This window comes from Hipposideros armiger, unplaced genomic scaffold (genome assembly GCF_001890085.2).
Source record: "Hipposideros armiger isolate ML-2016 unplaced genomic scaffold, ASM189008v1 scaffold_725, whole genome shotgun sequence".
Classification (NCBI taxonomy): Eukaryota; Metazoa; Chordata; class Mammalia; order Chiroptera; family Hipposideridae; genus Hipposideros; species Hipposideros armiger.
In genome coordinates, this window is record NW_017732075.1 from 356,548 (window position 1) to 379,213 (window position 22,666).

The window sequence follows — 22,666 nt, forward strand, 5'->3', positions numbered from 1 at the left end:
TGATCCCTGCTGGCCCTTCCAGCCCTGGCACTCCATGAGTCTATTTAGGCACTAGCCCCAGAACCCATGAGGCAGCCAGGTTTGTGAATCTGGTCAGGACAGCCCACCACAAGGCGAGGAGGGAAGAAATGGAAGACAGAGGCAGCTTTGGTTGGGGGTGGGAGAGGGGGGAGGAGACAGAGGAGGAGGAGGGACCAAGGGGGCGGAGGGGGAGACAGACCCGGCCCAGAGCTCTGAGTGGTTTCCTGTTGCCGGGCTCTAAACCCCTCCACATTCTCCCAGACCTTCAGACTGCCGGGAGTGCACTCAGCCTGCTGCCTGCCTGCCTGCCACTGAGGTACGCCCGACCCCCGCCCGCTCTGCCTTCCCCTGCTCAGGCCGCATCAACCCCCACACCCCACTTCACTCCTCCAGCGTGTGTACAGGGAGGGGAGGCTGTGCTGGGAGGTCTGGGATCAGCAATACGGTGGGCATCTCCTCGGGGCTCCATCGCTTCTCCCCTTGAGGGCAGGCGCCCCGGACTCGCTGCCTATTGCTTTCCAGGTGCAACCACAGTATAACCTGGTCTCCCTTTTAGGTTTGCAGAAAAAGAAAAAAAGCTCACTTTGTCTTGGAGGGAGTATTCCCTCTGTGTGTCTGTCTCTGGTTTCAGAGGCTGCCTGCCTGTCCTCTGCTCCCTTTGCAATTGTGGCAGCCTCCTCCTTTCCTGGGAACCTGATCTGTCACAGCTGCAACAGGGACCGCCGGCAGCCAGTGTCCGCCCTGCTCTCCGTTCCAGGAGAAGGAACTTCTTAGACTTGGTTCTTGGTCAGGGGCTCTGTTTCCCAAAAGGGACTGTGCATGAATAATAAATTGATCTTTGGAAGGCTAAGGGGGTCTTTACCTTTAATTAGTACCTCTGGGAAGGCTCTAGTTTCCCTCAAATTCTCCCCCATCGACATCCCCGCCCCCAAACACACACAGACTCCGGAGGCATCAGCCAGTCTTGGGTTAAGCATTGTTCCCATCCTGGGCTCCCTGGAGTATAAACATGGGAACTCACTAGTACTCCAGACATCTGATATCCTCCATCCCGGCTTTTATTTATTTAACTCTCCTGCCCAGGGCTGCGGGGAGACAGCTCAGGCCAGAGGGAGTCAGGGATACAGAACCCCAGAGAAAGGCTAAAGGGCTATGAAACCTTCAACATTNGGGTGCTGGGTCCTATGGGAGGCTGGGTGTGGTGGGGGATGTGTGGAGAAGGGTGAAAGAGGAAGGCAAGACAGAGAGGGTTCCAGGGCCGCTTTTTCACACCTCCTTGTTTTGAGAAGCCCAAACTCTACAGAGGTCTGTGTCTCCCCTTTTAAGGGTGTTAGGTCTTCTTTAGATAAACCCCTTCCTGTCTTTATCCTCTTTGGCTCCTTCGGCTGGTTGATGAGTGGACTTCCTGAGTCCTGAATGGGATGAGGCATGTCTTGCAGCAAGCCCAGTCTGCCCAAAAGGAACTAAAGGGGCACACATTTTCCTGCGGAAAGGACAGCATCCTATGCAGATCACATAGAGAAAATGTTTGCACCAGCAATTCTCTAGGGTTAAAATTTTATACTCCCCAAGTTCTGATGGTAACGTGAGAAGCAAATCAAAACTACAATGGCGGACTCGAGGCCCACATTGTATGTGTGATCTAGGCAAGTGTCTCCTCTGAACTTCGTTTCCCTAGCTGTAAAGCAAGAGGGCTGGACTTGGTTGTCTTTGGGGCACCTGATGTCCTCTGAAACTTCCAGAGGAAGGTCTCTTAAACTGGACTCACAGGCTAGCCGTTGAGTGGGTTTCAAGGCATCTGCGAGCCCCTTAACATTGTGTGTACAGTAGTGTGTGAGTGTGAGTGTGTGTGTGAGTGTGTGTGTGTGTGTGTGTGTGTGTGTATGTGTTAGAGAGACAGAAATAGAGAGAGAGAGCACAAGGGGGTGTTCACAGCCTTCAGTCTTAAGATATTCTCAACTGGATGCACAGCCCCAAAATAGCCAGAGGACATGGTGTGGGAGATGGAGTGGGTGGGGACTGGAGGCAAACGTATATTTGCAGGAGGATGAAAAATTTTGAAATGGGAGTGGCTGGGGGAAGAGAGAGTTAACAGGCGGCCGTCAGCTGCCACATCGACAAAGCCTGGAGCAAAGGGAGGAGGGAGGGGCTCAAGGGGGGGTGCCTGGAGTAGGAATCAACTTTTGAAACTTTCTCCAAGTCCCACCCACTGAAAGGCTCTTCTTGGCATGACTCACTCTGGGAGGAATGTGAGTTGCCACGGTAACCTTTTTTTCAGGGTCTCTGCCTGCTGGCTGGGAGGGGACGCCAGGAACACTCAAAAGAACATCAGGCTCAGTCTGAATGTCCCCCACTCCACTGCGCCCTCCAAATCTCGGGAAAAGCAGACTCTAGGCCCAGCCCTACTGATCTCCCAGCATCCCAGGGCAGCTGTGGGACTGCGATAAGCTTCCCAGACAGGGTGTTGAAGACCCAGATTTTAGTTCCATCTCTGCCTCAAAGATGCCGTTTGACCTTGAACTAATTGCTCCTCCTTCCTGAGCCCCAGTTTCCTCCTTAAAGAGCAGTAACAGCAGCCACCTCAGAGGGAAACTATGTGGGCACAATGGGATAATGCACAGAGGAAGCACTTGCAAAATCGTGGCCCTCCCGCCTAATGTAATGGGTTCTTAGAACTGATGCATTTATGGCATCCAAAGACTTGGGGAAATCCTTCCTAGCTTTTTTCTCTGGCAGCTCCATCATCTTGAGGGTTGTATTTGAGTATAACTTCCCTTTCCTAAAAATGCTAACAGGCCTATTAAAAGTATATTGTTTAAATTCATTTTGATTTGGGTACCTCCTTATTTCCCAAGAGCATGTCCAGTGTGGAAGGAGCATGGGTCGAGGCACGAGCAGAGGTGGGTCCTACCTCCCAGGGAGTGCCATTGGGAAAGACCCTTCCCCTGTGTGGGCCTCAGTTTCCCGGTCTGTTAAATGGGGAATCTAAGCTAGATGCCCAGGTGCCCTTCCAGCACTGAAGTCCTGTAAACCTAAACCCCGGATGCTGCTGTCATTAGAAGGAATAGCTAGTCGACATTTTTTTTTTAAGCTGAGCCATCCTGCCACCTGTTGGCAGCTCAGCGGCAGCTCAGCTCGGGTCAGGAATCGAACCGGCCACCCTGTTGCTCAGAGTTCACACTCTTAAGCAAGCTCTTAACCAACTGAGCCACTCGGCCGGCCCACTGGTCGACATTTTTAACATCCCCTGTTCCACTAGTTGAAAAGGGAATGAGAGGAGGGGCCAGGGAATCTTGGGTTGAACAACAGTTCTGCTAAAATCTTTGTCTGTAGAGACTTATCCTCCAATAGCGCGGCTGGGGTTTGCTATTCACAAGAGCAGCTTTCTTTGCTGCAAATAAGCTATAAATAGGAAAGGATGGTGGAGGAAAGGAAAGAGCTGAGGATGTGATGTAAACAGGAGAATATTTTTTTGGGGGGGTTATTTATACAGGTAGCTAGCTGTGCAGAGATAAACAGAGACAGACACAAACAAACCTACGAGGATGCATAGTATAAACATGGATTTCACCAACAGGCACTTAACTGGCACAGCTAAAAATAAATTGCCTCATTATATGAGCAGGCTCAGAAGGTCATGCATTCAGATACCTCTTCCTGAATGATACCTTGACTCACAGACAAATTCCAGGTAAACCTCTTGATGCATACGCCAACTCTGACCCTTACCTCTACAGGCTGAAACAGACAGATGCTGAGTCAGACACACACACACACAGCTTCACACAGGCCAAGGACACAGGTCACTTACACAGACACACTGTCAGGCATGCAAACACAACTGCCATTTGTAGCCATGCACAGATGTGCATAGCTGGACGTAACCATAGGTCATGACGGAAAGACAGACATGTTACATACATACAGCACTAGACCCCCTGTTCTATTTTACAGAGAAATTGAGAGTCAGGAAGGGAAAATAACTCACTCAAGGTCACACAGCAAACTCCCAGATGTTTGAAAATATCCAGATGTTCACCTTTTTTTTTTTTTTTTGGTTTTCATCTGACCAGTTTGGTATCACATCTACACAACTCCTTCTATAGGCAGCAAGTGCTGTGGATGATAAATAATGGGCAGTGCTTTCTCTCCTTTGCTGACCTGCAATGGCCTATCCCAGCCCACATGGCTGCGTGGGGCAGCATGACAGATGTAACTCATAGGCTGCTGCTCATTTGCTTCCAGCTGACTCCCTCTCTAACCTTTGTCTTTATAGGAGGGGAGGGAAGGCTAGAGCTGAGCTTTCAGCCTACCCTGGGGGTTAATGAAGCTACGTTTTCTCTACAGCACGGAGCCTGGATCCTAACTCCAATCCTGAACTCAGGGGTGGCTGGACAGAGCAGGGCTAGTGACCTGAGAGAATTATCTAGAAAAACAGCCTCCTGCTTATCCAGGAAGGAGATGTCTTAGGAAATTAACTCTGCGTTTACTTATCAAGTCATAGGGCCTGATGTCTGTAGGGAAAATATGGATGGAGATACCACCTGTCTCTAGGTGGGATCTTTCAGAAACTTGCCATGAATCTATCTCATCTGGGAATCCCTTGGGTCATCCCATGCTAGTTGAGGCTTTAAGATTCCAGACTGATTGGACAAAAAAAGTAACAAAATAAAACTAGGTTAACATCGGGAAGTTTAGCTCAGACACCAGCTTGCTGTGTGACCTTGAGTTATTTCCCCTCTCTGATCCTCAGTTTCTCTCTCTCTAAAATCAGAGCAAAGAGGTTTCATAGGGCTTGTGAAATTCATAATCCATTGGTAGCGATGGCCAGAAGAACTGTTCAGGCCTGAGATGCCACTCTGGACTCTAGGGGGAAAAAGTCATGCTTGATTAGTAACGTCTGCCACATGCACAGGAGTAGCAGGTGGAGGCATACATGCCATGTATTTGCCATCTCGGGGAGGTGACCAACTGGACACTTGGATGTTATTTCTCATCCCCTCCATTTGTGGTTACACGGATGCAGCAGTGGCCCCTAGGGGGAGCCAAGGAGGAGAGCCTGAAGCTCCACCCGGAGGCCTCTGCTAACCACGGTGAAACGTGGCATCCTAGATGCTTTTACGGAATCTCAAGTCAGGCTGACTCCAGTCTCAAATTGCAGGGCTATTTCTGAGTTGTCCCAGACCCTCTTCAATCCCAGGCATGAGCACCCTTAACACCCTAAATCTTTCCCTTAGCGTCTTCCCTTCCAGCAAGAAATATTAGAAGTGGTGGAAGAGAGAGTCGAAGGGCAAGCTGGGAGAGGTGATCTTCTGAAAGGCGTCTGCCTGAGTTGACCCAGAATGTCAGGGCTGAACAGAACCTTAGGAACCACCTTGCCCTGGGGTTTTCATACTGTTCCTAGGTGAACCTAGAGATGCTCCAAGGAATCTTGGGGTGCCAGTGTGTGTAAGACTTCCAGCCCCATCTCAACTCCACTTTTTCATGCTTTTTTTAACATTTCAAACTGCTCTATTGTATAGATCATAATACATTCATGGTTCAACAAACGCAAATGGGTTTTTAGCCATTTCAAATACTGGACTTCTGCAGACGACGTCATCAAAAGAAAGGGCACCCTGGCTTGCCTAATTTTGAACACCAATCATCTAAAACAACCTCCTCATTGTACAGGCAAGCGGGGCTAGGCGAGGTCCAGGGAGCAGGGCAGCCTTTCCTAAGTTTCCACTGTGAGCTAGGCAACGTTGCCAAGACTCGATCCCAGGACTCCTGATTTCCATGTCACCACTGAGTGGCTGTCTCTGCTCCCTGGCGTGTGAGTTGCCAGTGTGGCCACACTGGCCGCGGTGGCGCCTCTCTGGCCTGGCTCGGCTCTCTTTCTGAGTCCTGGCTCCCTGACGGGCCTGGCTCATGGGTTCCTTTTTAGCCTCTCTACTTGTTTTCTTCTCTTTGGGCTTGTTTACCATGAACGTGTGTTTTTTGGAAGCCTTGTTTCCAAGCCAAACAGTGGGAGCGAGATACTTGTTTTGCGTCAGCAGCCCAACTAAGAGGCCAGCCGGGAGACTGGGCTGGTGTCCCCTAGACCAAGAGGAGTATGTCTTCTTTGTTCCACCCCAACTCCCTTTCTTCCTGGGCCACAAAGCGCTGGGACCCTTGCCCTGGATTCTTGACAGGGATGGAAATCCTGGGATCCTTGGATTTTAAAAGGCTTCTCCAAACAACACTGCTTACTTCGTGTATTCCCTCATGTACCTCACCTACTAGCCTTTCAAGGTTGGTGTGTCATGTCCATTTTACAGATGGAGAAATGAATCGAGGCCCCAAGAGGGAAAGTCACTTTCTGAAGGTCACGCAACTGCTAAGTAGCAGAGCCAAAATATGAACCTGTACATCCTTTTGTCTCCAGAGCCCATGAGCTTACATTAATGCTGTACTGCCTCTGGAAAAGTTGATAACCACTCTGTCCAATATGGCAGCCACTAGCCACATGTGGCTCTTTAAATTAATTAAAATGAAACAATTAAGAATGCAGTTCTTCATTTGCACTAGCAACATTTCAAGTGTTCGATAACCACGTGTGGCCAGTAGCGACCATACTAGCCAGCGCTGATACAGAATATTTTCATCATCTCAGAGAGTTCTATTGGACTGCGTTTGCTTCACAAACATTTTACTCAAATCAGGTTGGATAGCTACAGCTCAAATTCTGTGCTTCGCGTTCTTAAAAGGCTATGATTCCGAGACCCACAGTCTAACATTCTATGATTCTGAGATTATGTTCCCCACTTCTGACCTTCGGCAATTTTTCAGAGCGCAGGGAGAGCCCGAAGAAAACCCTTTATGTTTTGAGGGAGATGAACTGGGGGGCTGGCTGTACTTTTCCATCCCAGTCTTTCCAAAGAGAGAGAAATGACCTCAGCTTCGGGTCCTGCTGGCAGCCAAGGACGGGTTTTCAGCCATGTCCAGAGCAAATAAAGGCAGAGGAAGGGACTCGATGTGCGGAACAGGAGGAGGCGGCGGCGGTGGGGTGGGGGTGAGCGGTGTCTGCAGTGGGTGACCACCGAGCCAAGGGAAACACACCTCCTATTCCCCCCGGCCCAGTCTACTTTCCTTCCCTGCACCTCGGGCCAGTTTGCAGCCCAACTGGGCCCCACTCAGGTGAGCACCTGGGAGGGCGCGGCCACCAAGGGAACCCGAGGTGGGAGCATGCCAGTGGTGGAATGGGGCTGCCCGGTTCCTCCTTCAGCCACTCACTCCCTGGGCTCTGGGGAGGTGTCTGTCCCTCTCTGTGCCTCAGTCTTCTCACCTGTGCTACAGGGCAGAAAGACATGCCTTGAACCCCTAGTGGGATGCTGGATTATGAAAGCACTTTGAAAAGGGTAAACACTCTAATGCATCATCACAAACTAAGGAGCCACTAAGGAGGGAGTTTTCATTTCCTTCTGGTCATGTATATGAAGGTGCCTATGTTTTCACCTGACATGCCAGCCTAGGTTTGATTAGCAAAGGAAGCGCACACAGCTGACAAATTCTGAATGTAGGGCTTTGATCTTGTGTTCTGACCTTTGCTGGGGTTACTGTTGCACCCCATTAGCTTTGCAGGAGGGATCTCATGGCCAAGCAGGGAGTATGGCTGTGCATCCAAGAACAGTCCCTTCCCTCCTGTCCCATCATCTGGATGGAGGTAGACATGTTTGTTTGTTTGTTTTTCAGCTGAGCCATCCTGCTACTTATTGGCAGCTTAGTGGCAGCTCAACTCAGGCCGGGCATCGAACCGCTGTTGCTCAGAGCTCACACTCTTGAGCGAGCTCTTAACCAAATGCCATCATCTGGATGGAAAGGGTTCTAAGACTGACGATGTAGCACTGGGCACTGGGCAGAGCCCAAAATTTGGAAAATAACTCCCCTTCCAAGGCTTTGTGCCCTTAACACTCTTACTTCCTGCATCCCACCCCCCACCCCCACCCCCATCTCCACGCCAGTCTCCAAACATAATCCCTATTAGGCCCAACCCAACTCCTCGAGAAGGGAGTTTGTCAATTTGGAAGAGGCCTGAATGCTGCCTGATTTCCTCTCTTAACTGCAGACGCCTAATCTACAAAGTGGGACTAAGAGCCTCCCATGTCTGTCTGCCTACCTGCCACATGTCAGGGACTACAAGAGGATAGTGTGTAGGTGAAGTCTTTAGAAACCATAAAGCACTGCAAGGTGTACAATTATTTTTCTCTTCTGGCTGCAACCCCAGGGATGAAGGTGGTGGAGAGGGTGTGTGTGCCACTCGGAAAGAAGTGCCGACAGGTGGTGAGGCAGGACAGATAACAGTGCCAGCCAACAGACCTTTCCCCGGCCCACGACAGGAGCCTGCTTCCTGTGCTGAGAGAAGGGACACGCACTCTGGAGACGCCTGTCTTCCTGGGTCCCCAACCTGAGCTTATGACATCTCTAGTCCTAGCTGAGCTGTTTCTCCAATGACGTGGGTTCTCTGTCATTGGGGCCCAGACGAGCTGACTGTTTTTGTTCTAGCAACCAGTCTCTCTGTGACCCTGCCACTTCAAACAATCTCAGACAAGTCCTTCATTGATGCTTTCGCTCCTGTTCCATTCGTCCAAAGCCACATGCAGAAGTTGTTTTGCTTGTGTCTTCCAAATAGGGAAGCAGGAAGGGAGATTTTTCCACCACCAGGCCGGGGGAAAGCAGGGAATAAGCCCACAACTGTACGACAGGGGGAACATTCCAGAAACCACCTGAAAAGGGAGTTGGGGCCATGGCGAAGCAATACCAAGCTCCCAGGTCAATTTCTTTACATTTCTGTTGGTTTTATATCATGCACGCTCCGTGAAATGGGAGGTGAGGTTTTGTGTCTATTTTCATCCAGTAAAGGACCATCATGAAGTCTGCACTTCCCCTGCCTATTCCTCCATCCAAATGCCATAATCCAGGTGAAAATGTCTGATGCCAGAGGTGATGGCATGTGCCGAGACCAGCATGTGCCTGTGATGTTTAATGTGCCCACCTTACCATTCAAAGTTCACTTTATCTAACTCTCTCAATAATAGAAGGGGAACCAGGTTCTGGAGAGGATAGAGATAGGACAAGAACCCCTGGCATTTCACTCCAAGCAGAGGACTTTTTCCCAGGACCCCTCCAAGGTGCTTGGTCAGCTGAGAAATCTTGGAAGGAAGTGGGGATGATGAGCTCAATCTGGAAGTTTGGGGACACAATAGAGGGAAGACATGGCTACTGCTCACCTTGAGACAAGCTGCTTCGGGGCAGAGGGAGCGGGCTTGCTCTGTCTGACCACAAGAGGAGGAACAGAGTAGACCAGAAATGTGAGGAAGGCAACTTTAGATCAGTAGAAGGGAGAACTTTCTAAAGCCATTTGAAAATGGAAGCCCATTGAGTTAGAACAAGAAATAAAGTGTCTCCGCCACAGAGCCTCTGTTAGGGGTGGCATTTTGGGCATAGACGCATCAGTGGAGATTCTGCTCCAAGACCCACTTCCAGTCATAAGGTTTTGAGAGTCGAGAGCTCATCATCTAAAAAGTGAGGTCTTTGCAGTGACCAGGGCTGGAGAACTTTCTAGATCTCAGCTAACATCCTTTAGCTGTGAAGGGGAAAGAGGACACGTGACATAGGCGAGCATTGGGTCAGCTTCCCTAGAGGAGACAGAGAAGTGTTTCCTTTCTGGGTGGAATGGGGGAAAACGTGGGAAACTTCCAAGTGTCCACCGGTCATACTCCAAGACTATTGTTCTTTGTTTCAGAATGTAGATCTCTTTGTCTCAAGTTGGCAAGAAGTTGCTGCCTATGAACTTCTCCCGATACACAGGGGGAAGGGAATGGGAGGAAGTTTGGTGGGAGGGCTGGAAAAAAATTCTAGAACATCAGGGATTGAAGGGGCCGTGAACATGATCTGGCTCAGCATTGCCCACACCTGACAAACTAGCCAATCACCTTCGCGATCACTTTTTTGAAAAATTTAAATAAACGTACTGAGAAAAACAGACTTGGTATCATTACCATAAATGGAAAAATCTGTGTACCTCTGTCATGAATGAAAGGAAACTGTAAAAATAAATACAAAGGAGACAAAACAACTTTGCTGAATTCCAGTTGGATGTAGTTTCCTGTGGAGGCCCTGAGCCAGAGGTCTGTTCTCCACTAAAAAGGAGACAGATGAGTGTTAGAGAGGCGTTCAAGACATCTCAGCACCAAACGGGGATGGTCTCCTCATGGTTGAAAGGGAACTGAGTAGAAGCACCTTTCTCCCATGTCTCTCACCATCACTGAACACGTACCATCTAAAATGATCTTGTATGTCACAGGAATTCAGCACCAACGGAACTCTCCATCCAGATGCATTCCACTCACTGAATCTCAATCTCTCTCTTCCCCACAGGGTTCCCAGCATCATGAGAGCCTGGGTCTTCTTTCTCCTTTGCCTGGCTGGGAGGGCCTTGGCAGCCCCTGTGAGTACCTGAAGATCATCTCTGCTTGGTCTTACCTCCCACCACCAGCTCAGGGCCATTGAATCTGCCAGCCCTGGATGCTGAGAGGGGACAGGGACTTCTCCATCTTGAGTTATTTATCTGATTTTTTTTAAAGATTTTTTTTTTCTTTAATAAGCTCAGGATAAAAAAATGTGATGAGGATCCTTGGGTGGAGATTCCAGAGAAGAAAGATTTCCATGTAATGTGAAGATGAACTTTTTAGTAGTCAGACCTTCCCAAATATAGACTAGGATTGCTTTAGAAGGGGGTGACTAACTGCTGTATCATGTAGGATTTCTAACAGAGGGGAAGTGTCAAGCCACAGAGAGAGGGATGGGTTAGTTTCTGAATCCGTGAGGGCTATTTGATTTCAAGCAACAGACTCCAATCTGACTAAATTGGGCGGGGGGTGAGGGGAGAGGATGTAGGGGTAGATTATAAAATCAAAGGCCTTGGGGAGGACTAGAAAGAGATACTTCCAGGAGCTGGGAGGTAAGAACTAATAGACAGTTTTGGAGAGGCTGCCATCTGAATAGATCTACTCCAACCGTTTTCACAACTTAAAGGAACGTGCCAAGATTTAAAAAAAAAAAAAAATTCAAGGAGAGCCAGTCTGGCTGAGCTGGGTCTTGGGCCTATTTCTTGGCCAGAGGAGTACAGGGCACCTTGACTGATGGGCAGTCCCTCCAAGAATCGCCTGCAGAGGGCCATGCTGGTTATCCAAAGCTAAACTGGAAGCCTCTACCAGAAGAGGGAGAGAGAACTGTGAGCAGGCAAAAAGAACAGTTCCTTCCAACCTGTGAGACCCTCATCCTCTCTCCACTAGGAGGCGTGTGTGACGATAGACTGGCAGTCTTGATCAGGCGGGTAGATTTTAGCCAAAGATTTGACAAGGTTAACATTACTTTTAGAAGCAACCCCAGCCAGCCAGTGGCCTCAAAGTTATATATCATGTTGCTTCTTCCTACTGCAAGTTGACATGGTAAGAAGGAACTGCCAAATAATAATAGTAATAATAATAATAAAATCACAACAACATCACACTTGTGGAGAAGAGAATGACACCTGTTAAAATCCACAGTGTTCATCCCTTCTGGGTCTGTTTTCCCATCTACGAGATGGGAGGAGGTGGTCTGCCTCAGTGGTTTTCAGACATTATAGGAGCCAAAGCAATGGAAATGCGTTCCAAGCTAAAGCTTAGACACATCAGATATAAAACGCACAAATGGGGAGGTGCTCTGGTGACCCATGGGGTCCGGTGTTTGGCTTCTCCTTTGCCCTCATCACCCCACTTATGGCGGTCCCTTCGGGTTCTCCAATAAGCTGTTCTGCCAGCTCCACAGCTTTAAAAGACGTTCCAGGCCGTAGGCACTTCAGACGTAAAGCTGGCCTTGGCCCTGAACTGCTCTGAACCCTGTTTTCTCTTCCCAGCAGCAGCAAGAAGCCCTGCCTGATGAAACGGAGGTGGTAGAGGAAACAGTGGCTGAGGTATCCGAGGTAGGTGGGTGGGTGGTAACCCTGGGCCCCTAGTTCCCTTTGCCCACATCCATTCCCTGGGGACACCAGACAGGCTCTGTGGGTCTCACGCTGGAATGGGGCGTTTGTGCCAACGCAGACGTAAATCCTGAATAGCCCCCAATCTTGACACTCCTGAATGCTTCCTAAACCTTCCATGGCACCCTACAGTGGGGAGCTATAATTTTGAAATGTTTTAGTTTTTAAGCTGTGGGACCATTTTTCTTAGATGATCACCTATACTCTCCCCATACATCAAGCAGATGAAAGGGGAGCTGTTCTTGTGTGTCTGGTACGGATAGAGGGCTTGGCACCCCCTCTTGCCCTAACACCACTAATGGCCTCCAAGGCATCTCAGTAGAACTCCAGGGCATTACAAACACAGAGGGCCTATAAGATGAAATCTAAATTCTGGAATTTGTGCTCTCTGTGACCTGGGCCCAGCACACCTTTACAGCTTGTCTCTCACCTTCCCCTGTGGGTACCCAAAGCTCCAGGCAAGTCCCCTTCAGCCTGCACCCTCTTCTTCCGGGTCTGGGATGGGATTGGGGCCATTTGACTCATTCTTCTCTCTCCATCCCAGGTACCTGTGGGAGCCAACCCCGTCCAGGTGGAAGTAGGAGAATTTGAAGAAGGTGCTGAGGAAGCGGTAGAGGAGGTGGTGGCTGAAAGTAGGTCCCTTCCCCGTGTCTTATCACGTCCCGTCTTTGCCCTCTGCCACCTGGGCCTGGGGTATGGGGACAGCCTACAGTGAGGTTCCTTCCTGAGGAAATGCAGGGTGGAGTCCGCCCTGCGGGGTGGGCTGTGGAGGAGAAATGGCTTTGACTTAAAGGCTAGGACTATTCTCTGGAATCTGGGAAGGACCTATTTATAGCCAGGCTGTCCATGCTGTGAGTGGCAGGAAGGGAAGTTCCTCAGCTGGAAATGAACTTCTGCCCTCACAGCTCTTTGCCCTGATACCCAAGTTGGGTTTCTCATTCTCACTGAGCTCACTGCTTACATGAGCTCCGCAATGGCCTCCATCTTAGCCCAAGCCCATACAGGAGCAGGCTTGGGAGTACCTCAGACGCTTTCACACGCATTAGCTTACTAATTTTCACATAGCCTGGACACCTGACACAACTCATATGCTGCTACTCATAGAGTTAGGGCCAGAGGGAGAGACATTACCTAGGGCCTCCAGCTCCCGCCCACGGTGCTGGCGTCTCCAGCCTACAGAATGGAAAGGCATCCTACTCAAGGGGTTAGCAGCATGCACTTTGCAGGCAAACCAGCCGAGGTTCGCATTTAGACTCGTCGGCCCCTATGTGAGCGCCCTCGGACAGCTTGCTTCGCTCCTCTGAGCCTCAGCTTCCCTGCCTCTAATGTGAGAATGATGAAGATGGCAGACCCTCGCTCCAGGGCTGTGGGAGCATTGAGAGATAAAGCACGAGAGCCCTTGGCCCAGTGCCGGCATCTGATGAAAGATGACTAAAATACCCTAAGTTGAGCATCAGGAGGGAAGGGCTAGATTGAGCTCGCATCCTGAGGTCACAGGGTTTTTATGAGTCGTGTCCCTTCCCCTTCCACGTCCATCTCATCCGGTGTTTACCAGACAAGCTGAGCTCTATTGTTCAGTGTGGGCTTCGGGGCTCTTCTCCCTTTTCTTCTACAGCCTTTCGAGTCTGTTGTGTTGGGCCTCACAGGTCCCTGGGTCCGTGAGGACACCTGACTTTCCCAGTCATTCCAGAAAGTCTATTCCAGAATCCAAAAACGCCTCACTATGACTGATGATCAACTCACAGCTGAGAACTCAGTCCTCAGGGGAGCTATATGGCATCCAGTGTGCCTGGGTCCTAGACTGAGCCTAGTCCCCCCAAAACGTGCCTGACCATAACTTCAGCCTAAACCTCTAATTCCCAGACTGAGCCAGCTGTTTCCCTATATGCCAGTTGCTGGGCTCATCAGAACAGAAGGGAGGACTCAGGGCTGCCCAGAGCCCAGAGTCGGGGCCACAGCCAAGGACCTCTGCCTAAGGATAGGTCTGGATTGGGTTGGGGTGGACCTGCTAGCCCGATAGTGCTAACTATATGCCCTTGCATTCTATCAGACCCCTGCCAGAACCACCACTGCAAACACGGCAAAGTGTGTGAGCTGGATGAGAACAACACTCCCATGTGCGTGTGCCAGGACCCCACCAGCTGCCCTGCCCCCATTGGCGAGTTTGAGAAGGTGAGCACTGAGGGACGGGGGCAGAAGGCTGAGGGACTGGGTCCTTTCCAGCACAGAGTGTCTGTCCAGAAAACTGTTGGCTTGGTGGTTCTCCAGAGCAGCTCTAGTCTCCGAAGTCCCCTCACTAGATCTAGTCACAGCAACACAGTCACGATGAGTCCGAGGTGATGCTCTGCCGGTCATTGGATCCCTCCAGCAACCAGCAAGAATTTAATGGGCACCATCAGGTTCCAAACTCTGTGCCTAACTCAGAAGAGAATAGATCAACAGCACCAGGCACTGAGATGGGGACAGCTTAGCAAAGCCTCAGGTCCAAAGTGTGGGTTCTGCGTCACACCAAAGGTTGACCTCAAACCCCACCTCCACCACTTGTCAGCCATGACATCTTGGCTAAGTTGCTAAACCTTCCCAAGCCTCAGTTTCCCATCTCTAAGGAGAGGACAGAAACAGTCCTTATCTCACAGGGCTGTTGTGGGGATTTGTCAAATAATGCTTGGTACTTAGTAAGCACCCAATATGGGCTACTTCAAAAAAATCTTTCAAACCTGTCCATTCTACCTTCAATAGGACTCATTCATCCAACCAACCACCCACCCATCCATCCTAGTAAATATTATTGAGTCCCCATGATGCCATCCCTTGTACTACTGGTGACTTAGCTTAGGACAGTCACTCTAATACCAGCATTATCCCCACAACCTCCCATCTGGGTTCTCCATCTTCAGTATCTCCCTAATATAACTTATCCTCTGAGCTGCAAATTTTACCATCATTGTCAACTCTTCCCTCCTCCGCACCCCCCACCCCACTGGTCACCAGTGTCCATCAGCTCTCCCTTTGCAGTGATATACAAGCAAGTACGTGCAGGGGGTTCAACACGAGACTCCCCACCTCCTCACATAGCCACTGACCGCCACTGCCCTCATTCAGTCCTCGGCATCTCTGCTTGGTCACCCCCACGTGCAGAGATTCACTAGGAGGACCCATGTGACTCAGCGAACAGTTACACTCACAGCCAAGATTTATTACAGCGCTGAATTAAGGATACACAGCTGGATCGTAAGGAACAAGACACAGCAATCTGGAGGAATCTATGTGCAGGCTTGCTTACTCTTTCCCCACCCCCATGAGGGGTCTCATAGAACATACTCTTTCCCCGGCTACGAATATGCAACCACACGTGAGCAATGTTTCTGCACAAGGAAGTCTGCTAGAGACTCAGCACCCAGAATTTTAATTGTGGCTGGTCACGTAGGCACCCTCTGTCTAGCGTGTACCCAAATCCCAGACTCTCAGAAGGGAAGATGTTCAGCATAAACCATATTGTTTGTATAGCAGTGTAGGCACAGTGAGGCACCCTTATCATTTGTGGAAACTTTTATCACAGTGCAGGGAACTGTTTACCAGCCAAGTTCCCAGACGCTAGCCAAGGACCAATTTTACAAGCCTTTCGAAGGATAACGGCTGTGTTAACTCTTTTCTGCACACTATGCCTTTTCGCCGTCCCCATCCTTAATTCATCCCTTCCGTATCTTCCACATTTCCCCGTATCTCAGCTCTGAATCAGTCACGCCTCTGCTCAGGGACCAATAGTGGCTCTCAGCAAGGGCTGAACACGGGCCTGAGCCCAGAGATTGGGTTCTTGTCGTGGCCCCACCACTAACTCGCTGTATGACCCTGGGCTAATCATGTTCCTTGCTTGGCCTTCAGTGTCCCCATCTCTGAAATGGGTGAGGGTGGTGATGCAAGCGAAGTGCTTTGGGAATGGAGGTGATAGGGGCTCTATGCTTTGCCAACAGGTGTGCAGCAATGACAACAAGACCTTCGACTCTTCCTGCCACTTCTTTGCCACCAAGTGCACCTTGGAGGGCACCAAGAAGGGCCACAAACTCCACCTGGACTACATCGGACCCTGCAAATGTGAGTGTCCTTGGGTCCTCCAGCCTCCCATTTAGGGGAGAGCGCACTGATCTGGCACGGATGCTGACTCTACCACCCCCATGCTGTGAGATTTGGGGGTCCCCATTTATAAAATAAGATGACTGTCTGTGAGTGTCTGCATTCAGGACATCTCCTAGGAAGGTCTGAGCAGTTGTGGAAGCACAAGAGCAGGGAGAATGTCTTTTCTCTGATGATGAGGAAGTTCTTTTGTAGGGCTAACCCAAATCTTTCCTGCTTCAACATTGTACAGCAAAGAGGATGTTCTACATGGGCCTATAACGTGTTTCTAATATATTTGAATCTGAATGCTTTAAAATAGGGGCACGCCCGTCAGTTCCCCTTAGGCCCCTGTTACTCTGTATTGTCAGAGCCTAGGCTTTCTTACTCTATCATGTTCCCATCTGCCCGCTTAAGACACGTGATCAACCACCGTCTTCTAGGAACCTGGGAGCCAGGGTGTTGTCTGGCCTTTTGTTAGTGGCCACAGGTGCAGAGTCAGCTGGCCCAGGTGTCTCCTTGAATATTGGCAGCTTCCCTATCATTCCAAACACCTAAGGCCACACCTGGTCCCTCTCCAAGACGACATGTTGTGTGCCTCGTACATTCTGGTACCAGATGGTACTGACTCAGGTATGCAGAGTGCAGAAAGGTGAAGGGAATACCAGGTTCTCCTGTGGTCAGCCCTACTCTCCCAGCTATGGGGCCCAGGGTATGAAATAGAAGGCACAGACAGGCCTGGGGAAAGAGGCTGGGGGAGGCATGGCAGGAGTTCTCAGGCTGTGAGACTGCGGTGTGTGCCAAGGAGCCTTCCACCTTGTGGCTGCTGCTGTCCTCTGGGGCCTACAGCGCACTCCCTCCAACTCCCCGTTTCCATCCCAGCTGTTCTCCTCCACTCCCCAGCTGCTGGCGAAGAAGGCCATGCTCCTGGCCACAGAGGGGGCTTGCCACAGGTCCAGGCTGAGGGAAGGACAGACCCCTGAGCCCTGGACGCTGGAAGAGGCTCTGATAACTTGCCTTGAGCAAGTCCCGTTTCTCCACACTGACCTCTATTAAGTCCACTAAGAGCGTGGACTTGGATAAAATTTCCAGGTCTGACATCCTGGGATTCTAAGTTCCAAAGACCAGGACAGAATCATTATTGCTGTGAATGTTCTGGTGGGAGAATATTCCTGACCCTCCACCATCACCCCCTGAACTGGGCCTGTGGATAGATGTCATTCCTCAGCCTCCCAGCTTCTAACACCTCCCAACAGCTGACATGACCAGTGTGGGTCTTGGGCCTCTGCTTTCAGGGCCCATCACCCAGAAAGGTGCGGGAGCCGCTGGAGAGAACCATCTCCCTCAGGGTATCAGGGCAAGGGCAAGGGAGCAGCAGACGTCTCTATGCATTTTTCTATTTGCAGAGCGTTCTTCCCCGCACGCAATCTCTTTTGCTCATGGGGTATAAAGAAACTGTGACCCAGAGAGGCCGAGCCCCTGGGCCGAGTCACTGACTGAAGTGGTCGGAGGGGAAAGTGTGGGGAGCTGCTCAGCCAGCATGCTGGCCCCCAGGCAGGCAGAGTCGGGGTCTGTGCTGACCACCCTGTGTTCTGGACCCCAGACATCCCCCCCTGCCTGGACTCGGAGCTGACTGAATTCCCCCTGCGCATGCGGGACTGGCTCAAAAACGTCCTGGTCACTCTGTACGAAAGGGACGAGGACAACAACCTCCTGACCGAGAAGCAGAAGCTGCGAGTAAGTGGCCTTTCCCCATCCTGTCCGAGGGTGCCTGGCTGGCCCTGAGCTGGGCGGCTCCTGGGCGTGGGCTGGCTGCCACCCGCAGTCCCAGTCCCAGAAGCAGGCCCCCACGGGTAAGCCCACGTCCCTGCTCTGATGAGTGCCTTTCCCCTGGGCTCTAGGACACAGACCTCTCGCTGCCTTTGGAGGCTCAGAGTGCACGTTCACGTCTTAGAGGCTCTGAGAAGTTCTGTATAACAAAGAGACCTGCTTACTTTGTCTAGCCCACTGTTAGATAAGAGCTACAACAGCCCTATTCATTTTTCCTTCTGAGTCTATGGATCCTAAACGTAAATGGACACATCAGGCACTTGGAGTGCTGACTCAGCGTCTCTGTGAAGCGAGGCCCAGGAAGCTGCATTTTTACACACTCCCCAGGCCGTTTTGGCGTGGCAGCTCTATGTGAGCCCCTTTGAGATGGCCCCAGCCTTCTACTTGTGTGGATGAGATGCTAGCACCGTCTAGGCCATGCCCTGCCCTCGTTTGGAGCCTTGGGCTTGGCGGGTCGCTGCCTGCTCGGGCCTCCTGTCAGGGGTAGGAGGGGCCCTGACTGGCCCTTTCGTCCCACAGGTGAAGAAGATTCATGAGAATGAGAAGCGCCTGGAGGCTGGAGACCACCCTGTGGAGCTCCTGGCCAGGGACTTCGAGAAGAACTACAACATGTACATCTTCCCCGTGCACTGGCAGTTTGGCCAGCTGGACCAGCACCCCATTGACGGGTAAGGCCCCAGGCCCTTAGGTTCGCAGGTGCTCCAGCTGTGCCCTGGAGGGCAGAGTCCTGGCTCAGAGCTGGTGCGTGCACTCAGCGTGGCCAGAAAACCTCTCAGCAGCCTCTGAGGCTCCCAGCCCCGGGGGCCCACAGCTTGTCTAGGGGCTGGGGCTGCAAGGAACAGGCATCCAGAGACAGGAGGCAGAGCTGGGAAGGAGAAAGCCATGACGCTGCCTCGTGCCAGAAGAGGAGGCCGTCAGTGGGACCTGACCATCCCTCCTTAAGCCCGAGCTTGCTGGCCTTGGGCACCCGTTGGCTGAGGGAGAGCGAGCTGGGAAGGAGTGCCAGGCTCTGAAAGTGGTGACGCGGGCAGAGGTGGGGCAGCCCACATGCTGATAGTCCTTCAGCCCCAACAGGGCAAACTGGCCCTGGGAGTTCTTATAAAACCCACAGAGCCAGTCCCATCCGTATCGCAAGCCCTTGGTTTGATGGTTCTTGCCTCTTGTGCAGATGAGTAATGAAGGGCTGTGCAACTAACTACACTGCAGGATAGGCAGGCATTGAGCACTCACTGAGTGTCTCTTAGGTACTCAGCACTATTCCGGGCAGGGGACTTAACAGCAATCAGAACTGACCATCCTTGTCCCCAGGAGCTCTTGCTCTGGGGGATGATCTGCGCCTCCCAATCACAGGAAAAAGTTAAAAAGGCTTCCCAATGGCGCAGGTGATGCTTTGACTATCTCTGACTGAGCAGGGGCTGTCACCCTCACCACAGCCTTCTGGCCTTCTCCTGCTGTGTGTTCCTGGGGGAGCATGGCAAGGAGGGTACCGTGCTCACAGGCTGGGGGAGCTCGCTGTGCCCAGGGATGCCCCGCTCTGGGAGGCTCACCCCTCGCTCCCGATCCAGCCCCTGTGCCTGGACCCTGCCCCCTGTCAGTGACCCCAGGTGGCTGGGGTCTGCTGCGTTCTGGGAATCTCCCTGCTGCTGCTCTCCCAGGCTCTTCCCATGGCTGAGATCCAACTGAGTCACTCACTGGGGAGAGGAGGGGAAAAGTCAGGGGAACATCTGGAGCTGAGGCTGAGCAGCTGAATCCCAGCGCGAGGAAGGGGACCACAAGGAGGCGTCCCGATGGGGCTGCAGGGGATGTGCACGTGGGAAAGCACTCCCGCCTGGGCCAGAGCTGGGTGGTGACCCGGCCTGCGTCCCCACCCTGGGCCTGTGTTCCCACCAGCATACAATGAAAGAGAAGGGGGGTGTTCCTGTCAGTTCAAACATTGTGTGATTCCTTCCACAAGTGGGGTGGGGCAGGGAGGGTCTGGGGATGGGAGACAAAATTGGAGTCACGTGACAGCCCCTTGGGGAAGACTGTTTTGAGGACCACTAGTTGAGGGCTCTGGGGAACAAGGAGAAAAATCACACATGTGCTCTGGATTCAAGACCAGATGGCAGAATAGGAGCAGAGGAAAGTGGGAGAGAAATCTAAAGGCCTCCCTCTTACATATTACACAATTTATCAAATAAATAAATAAATAAATAAATAAAACCCTATGAAGAAGGTTAGAGCTCCCTTATACCCTCCCTGCCAATCCTAGCGCCTTCCCTGTCTCCTCCCAGGAGTCAGCACCATTGTCAAAATGAGGTCTCTTTTAAACTCTTCTCTGCATTGCAGCCACATAAAAGTGTGTCCATAGGAAACATGCATTGTTATTTCATACCAGATTTTGATCTACCCATAGCAGAGGTGCTAGATATTTTCATTTGAAGTTTCTGTGCCCCCAACTCTCAGGGCACATTAATTAGCAAGCAATTAAATGCACCAAGAGACCTTTGTTAGGAGCCTACAGAACCTCAGAACTGGGAAAGGCCCTTAAACGTGACGGTCAACGGGGGCAGTGCAGCGCTCCGAGCCCCACAGCAGGCCCGTGGCTTCCCCAGGCCTCAGGCCCTTCCTGCCCCCTCCTTGCAGGTACCTGTCTCACACCGAGCTGGCCCCCCTGCGTGCCCCCCTCATCCCCATGGAACACTGCACCACCCGCTTTTTCGAGACCTGTGACCTTGACAACGACAAGTACATCGCTCTGGATGAGTGGGCCGGCTGCTTTGGCATCAAGGAGAGTGAGTGTCTGAGCAGAGGGACTGCTGTCCTCTCCCCTTTCCTCCTCCCTGTCCTCTCTGTCACCTGTGTGCCTGTCCCTGCTCTCTGTGCCCACTTAACTCCAGTGGGCTCTGCCTGTCTGGGTGGGCCTTGCTCCGTCAGGTGATTTGCTGATTCTTCTCTGTCAGGCTGTCTCTTCCTCGTTCCCTCCTCAAGCACTAGCCCTCATTCTGTGCCTAGCGCTATTTCAGGGACTAGCGAGGAAATGAAGTATAACTTGGCAGCGTGTGTAAGGGACAGGGACAGGGAGACCTCAGACTTCCTGGGTGACCTCAGACTGGTCACCTGGCCCCTGGTCCTGGGGATGGGGGTATCCACTGACTCCCCAGGAGGCACGTCTTCCTCGGCAGGGGGCTCATGTCTAACTGTGCTCTCTTTTCTTGTTTGCAGAGGATATTGATAAGGACCTGGTGATCTAAGTCCAGACCTGCCGCAGTACCGGACCCTCTCCTAACCTTCCCCTTCCTGTTTCCCCCCATGTTTAAAATGTTTGGATGGTTTGTTGTTCTGCCTGGGGACAAGGTGCTAATATAGATTTAAATGAATACACTAACGGTGCTAAAAACGGAAATTGTAACCCAAATCATGACATTCTTAGCTGTAACTCGGCTATCAAGGCTTCTTGGCTGTCACCCACTAACAGTCTCATTTTTCTCTGGCCATTTGACTTAATGGAAAATGGGTGGAAACTTTGACCTGCTCACGTCTGCCTTCCGCACATATTGCATCTTCAGATTTTCTCTCTGTTTGTCTGTTTGAAACTAATACTCACAAGTCAGACTTCTGCATTAACTGTCTTGCAGGGTATTGGCTGCTGGGGGTGGGGGTGGGGGGAATTCTTATGTGGCCAGAAGGCGGGCAAAGGGAAGTAACAGACCGTGAAGTTGGCAAGGATGTTTCTGGGACTAGAGGACCAGTGGTGGGAGAAACCCCTGGAAAACCCACAGACCAAAACGGCAGATAACCAGTCTTGTTTGCCTGGGGCTGTGACCGAGAGAAAGAACCTGAGGCTGTTGCAAAAATACATAAGCTCTCACTTAAACGCAGTTCTTCACCATTTCTCCCCCTCACCTTTCTGTGCCATTTCTTTTCACATTAGGCTGTTTGTTCAAACTTTGGAGAGCTGTAGACCATCAGTCCCCTGGAATCCACCAGGCCTCTGAGGGGTGGGTCACCACATTCTATAGGGCTTCTCCCCTCCTAACTGTCTTTGGGAGATGCAGGACTGGGAGGCTCTTTCGGCCAGGAAGGCCAAAATCAAGATTGAGGCAAGTTGTAGAAAGTTGTATAATAGAAAAAGTGGAGTTGGTGAATTGATTTTGTTTATTTGTTGTTGTTGTGTTTTTTTCACATTTGGATGGCTGTCGTGGGGGGTCTTTCCCTCAGTTTCTAGCATGTTCCTCCTTTTCTCCCCTCGCCTCTCGTTTTCTTCTATTAATCAAGAGAAATTTCAAAGTCAATGGGATAGTCAGATCTCACAGGCTGAGAACTCGTTCAACCTCCAAGCATTTCATGAGAAAGCTGCTTCTTATTAATCATGCAAACTCTCGCCATGATGTGAAGAGTTTGACAAATCTTTCAAAATAAAAAGTAATGACTTAGAAACTGCCGTCCTGAGTGATTTTGCCTGTCTTAGTGACCTCATGACCCTGACGCAGACACGTGGACATATGTGTCTATACACGACTGCACAGATGCAAACCTTTGCAAATGCACTATTGTGCTTTTGTACATACACCGGTACACACACACAGAGACTTATTTGTACACAGGGAATGTATGGTTCCTATAAGCACAAATTTAGCTCACTTCCAATTTTATGACCTGTGGGCTGACCCTTTTTATCAC

At 51.0% G+C, this 22,666-nt stretch overlaps 1 protein-coding gene across 4 annotated transcripts; it reads left to right on the forward strand.

Moving 5' to 3' along the window:
• Positions 1 to 233: 233 nt before the first annotated feature.
• SPARC (secreted protein acidic and cysteine rich) lies at positions 234 to 22,427 on the forward strand. Of its 4 annotated transcripts, none has more exons than XM_019627239.1 (10): positions 234 to 337; positions 10,420 to 10,489; positions 11,942 to 12,007; positions 12,609 to 12,696; positions 14,115 to 14,236; positions 16,036 to 16,156; positions 17,778 to 17,911; positions 18,524 to 18,672; positions 20,630 to 20,778; positions 21,209 to 22,427. In XM_019627239.1, exons 2-10 carry the CDS (start codon positions 10,433 to 10,435, stop codon positions 21,235 to 21,237), a joined length of 915 nt encoding a protein of 304 aa, XP_019482784.1. In that variant the 5' UTR covers positions 234 to 337; positions 10,420 to 10,432; the 3' UTR covers positions 21,238 to 22,427. The 4 variants fall into 4 exon arrangements, with proteins under 4 accessions (XP_019482784.1, XP_019482786.1, XP_019482785.1 ...); XM_019627241.1 differs by having other exon boundaries at positions 11,942 to 11,998; XM_019627240.1 differs by having other exon boundaries at positions 11,945 to 12,007.
• The last annotated feature ends 239 nt before the right edge of the window (positions 22,428 to 22,666 follow it).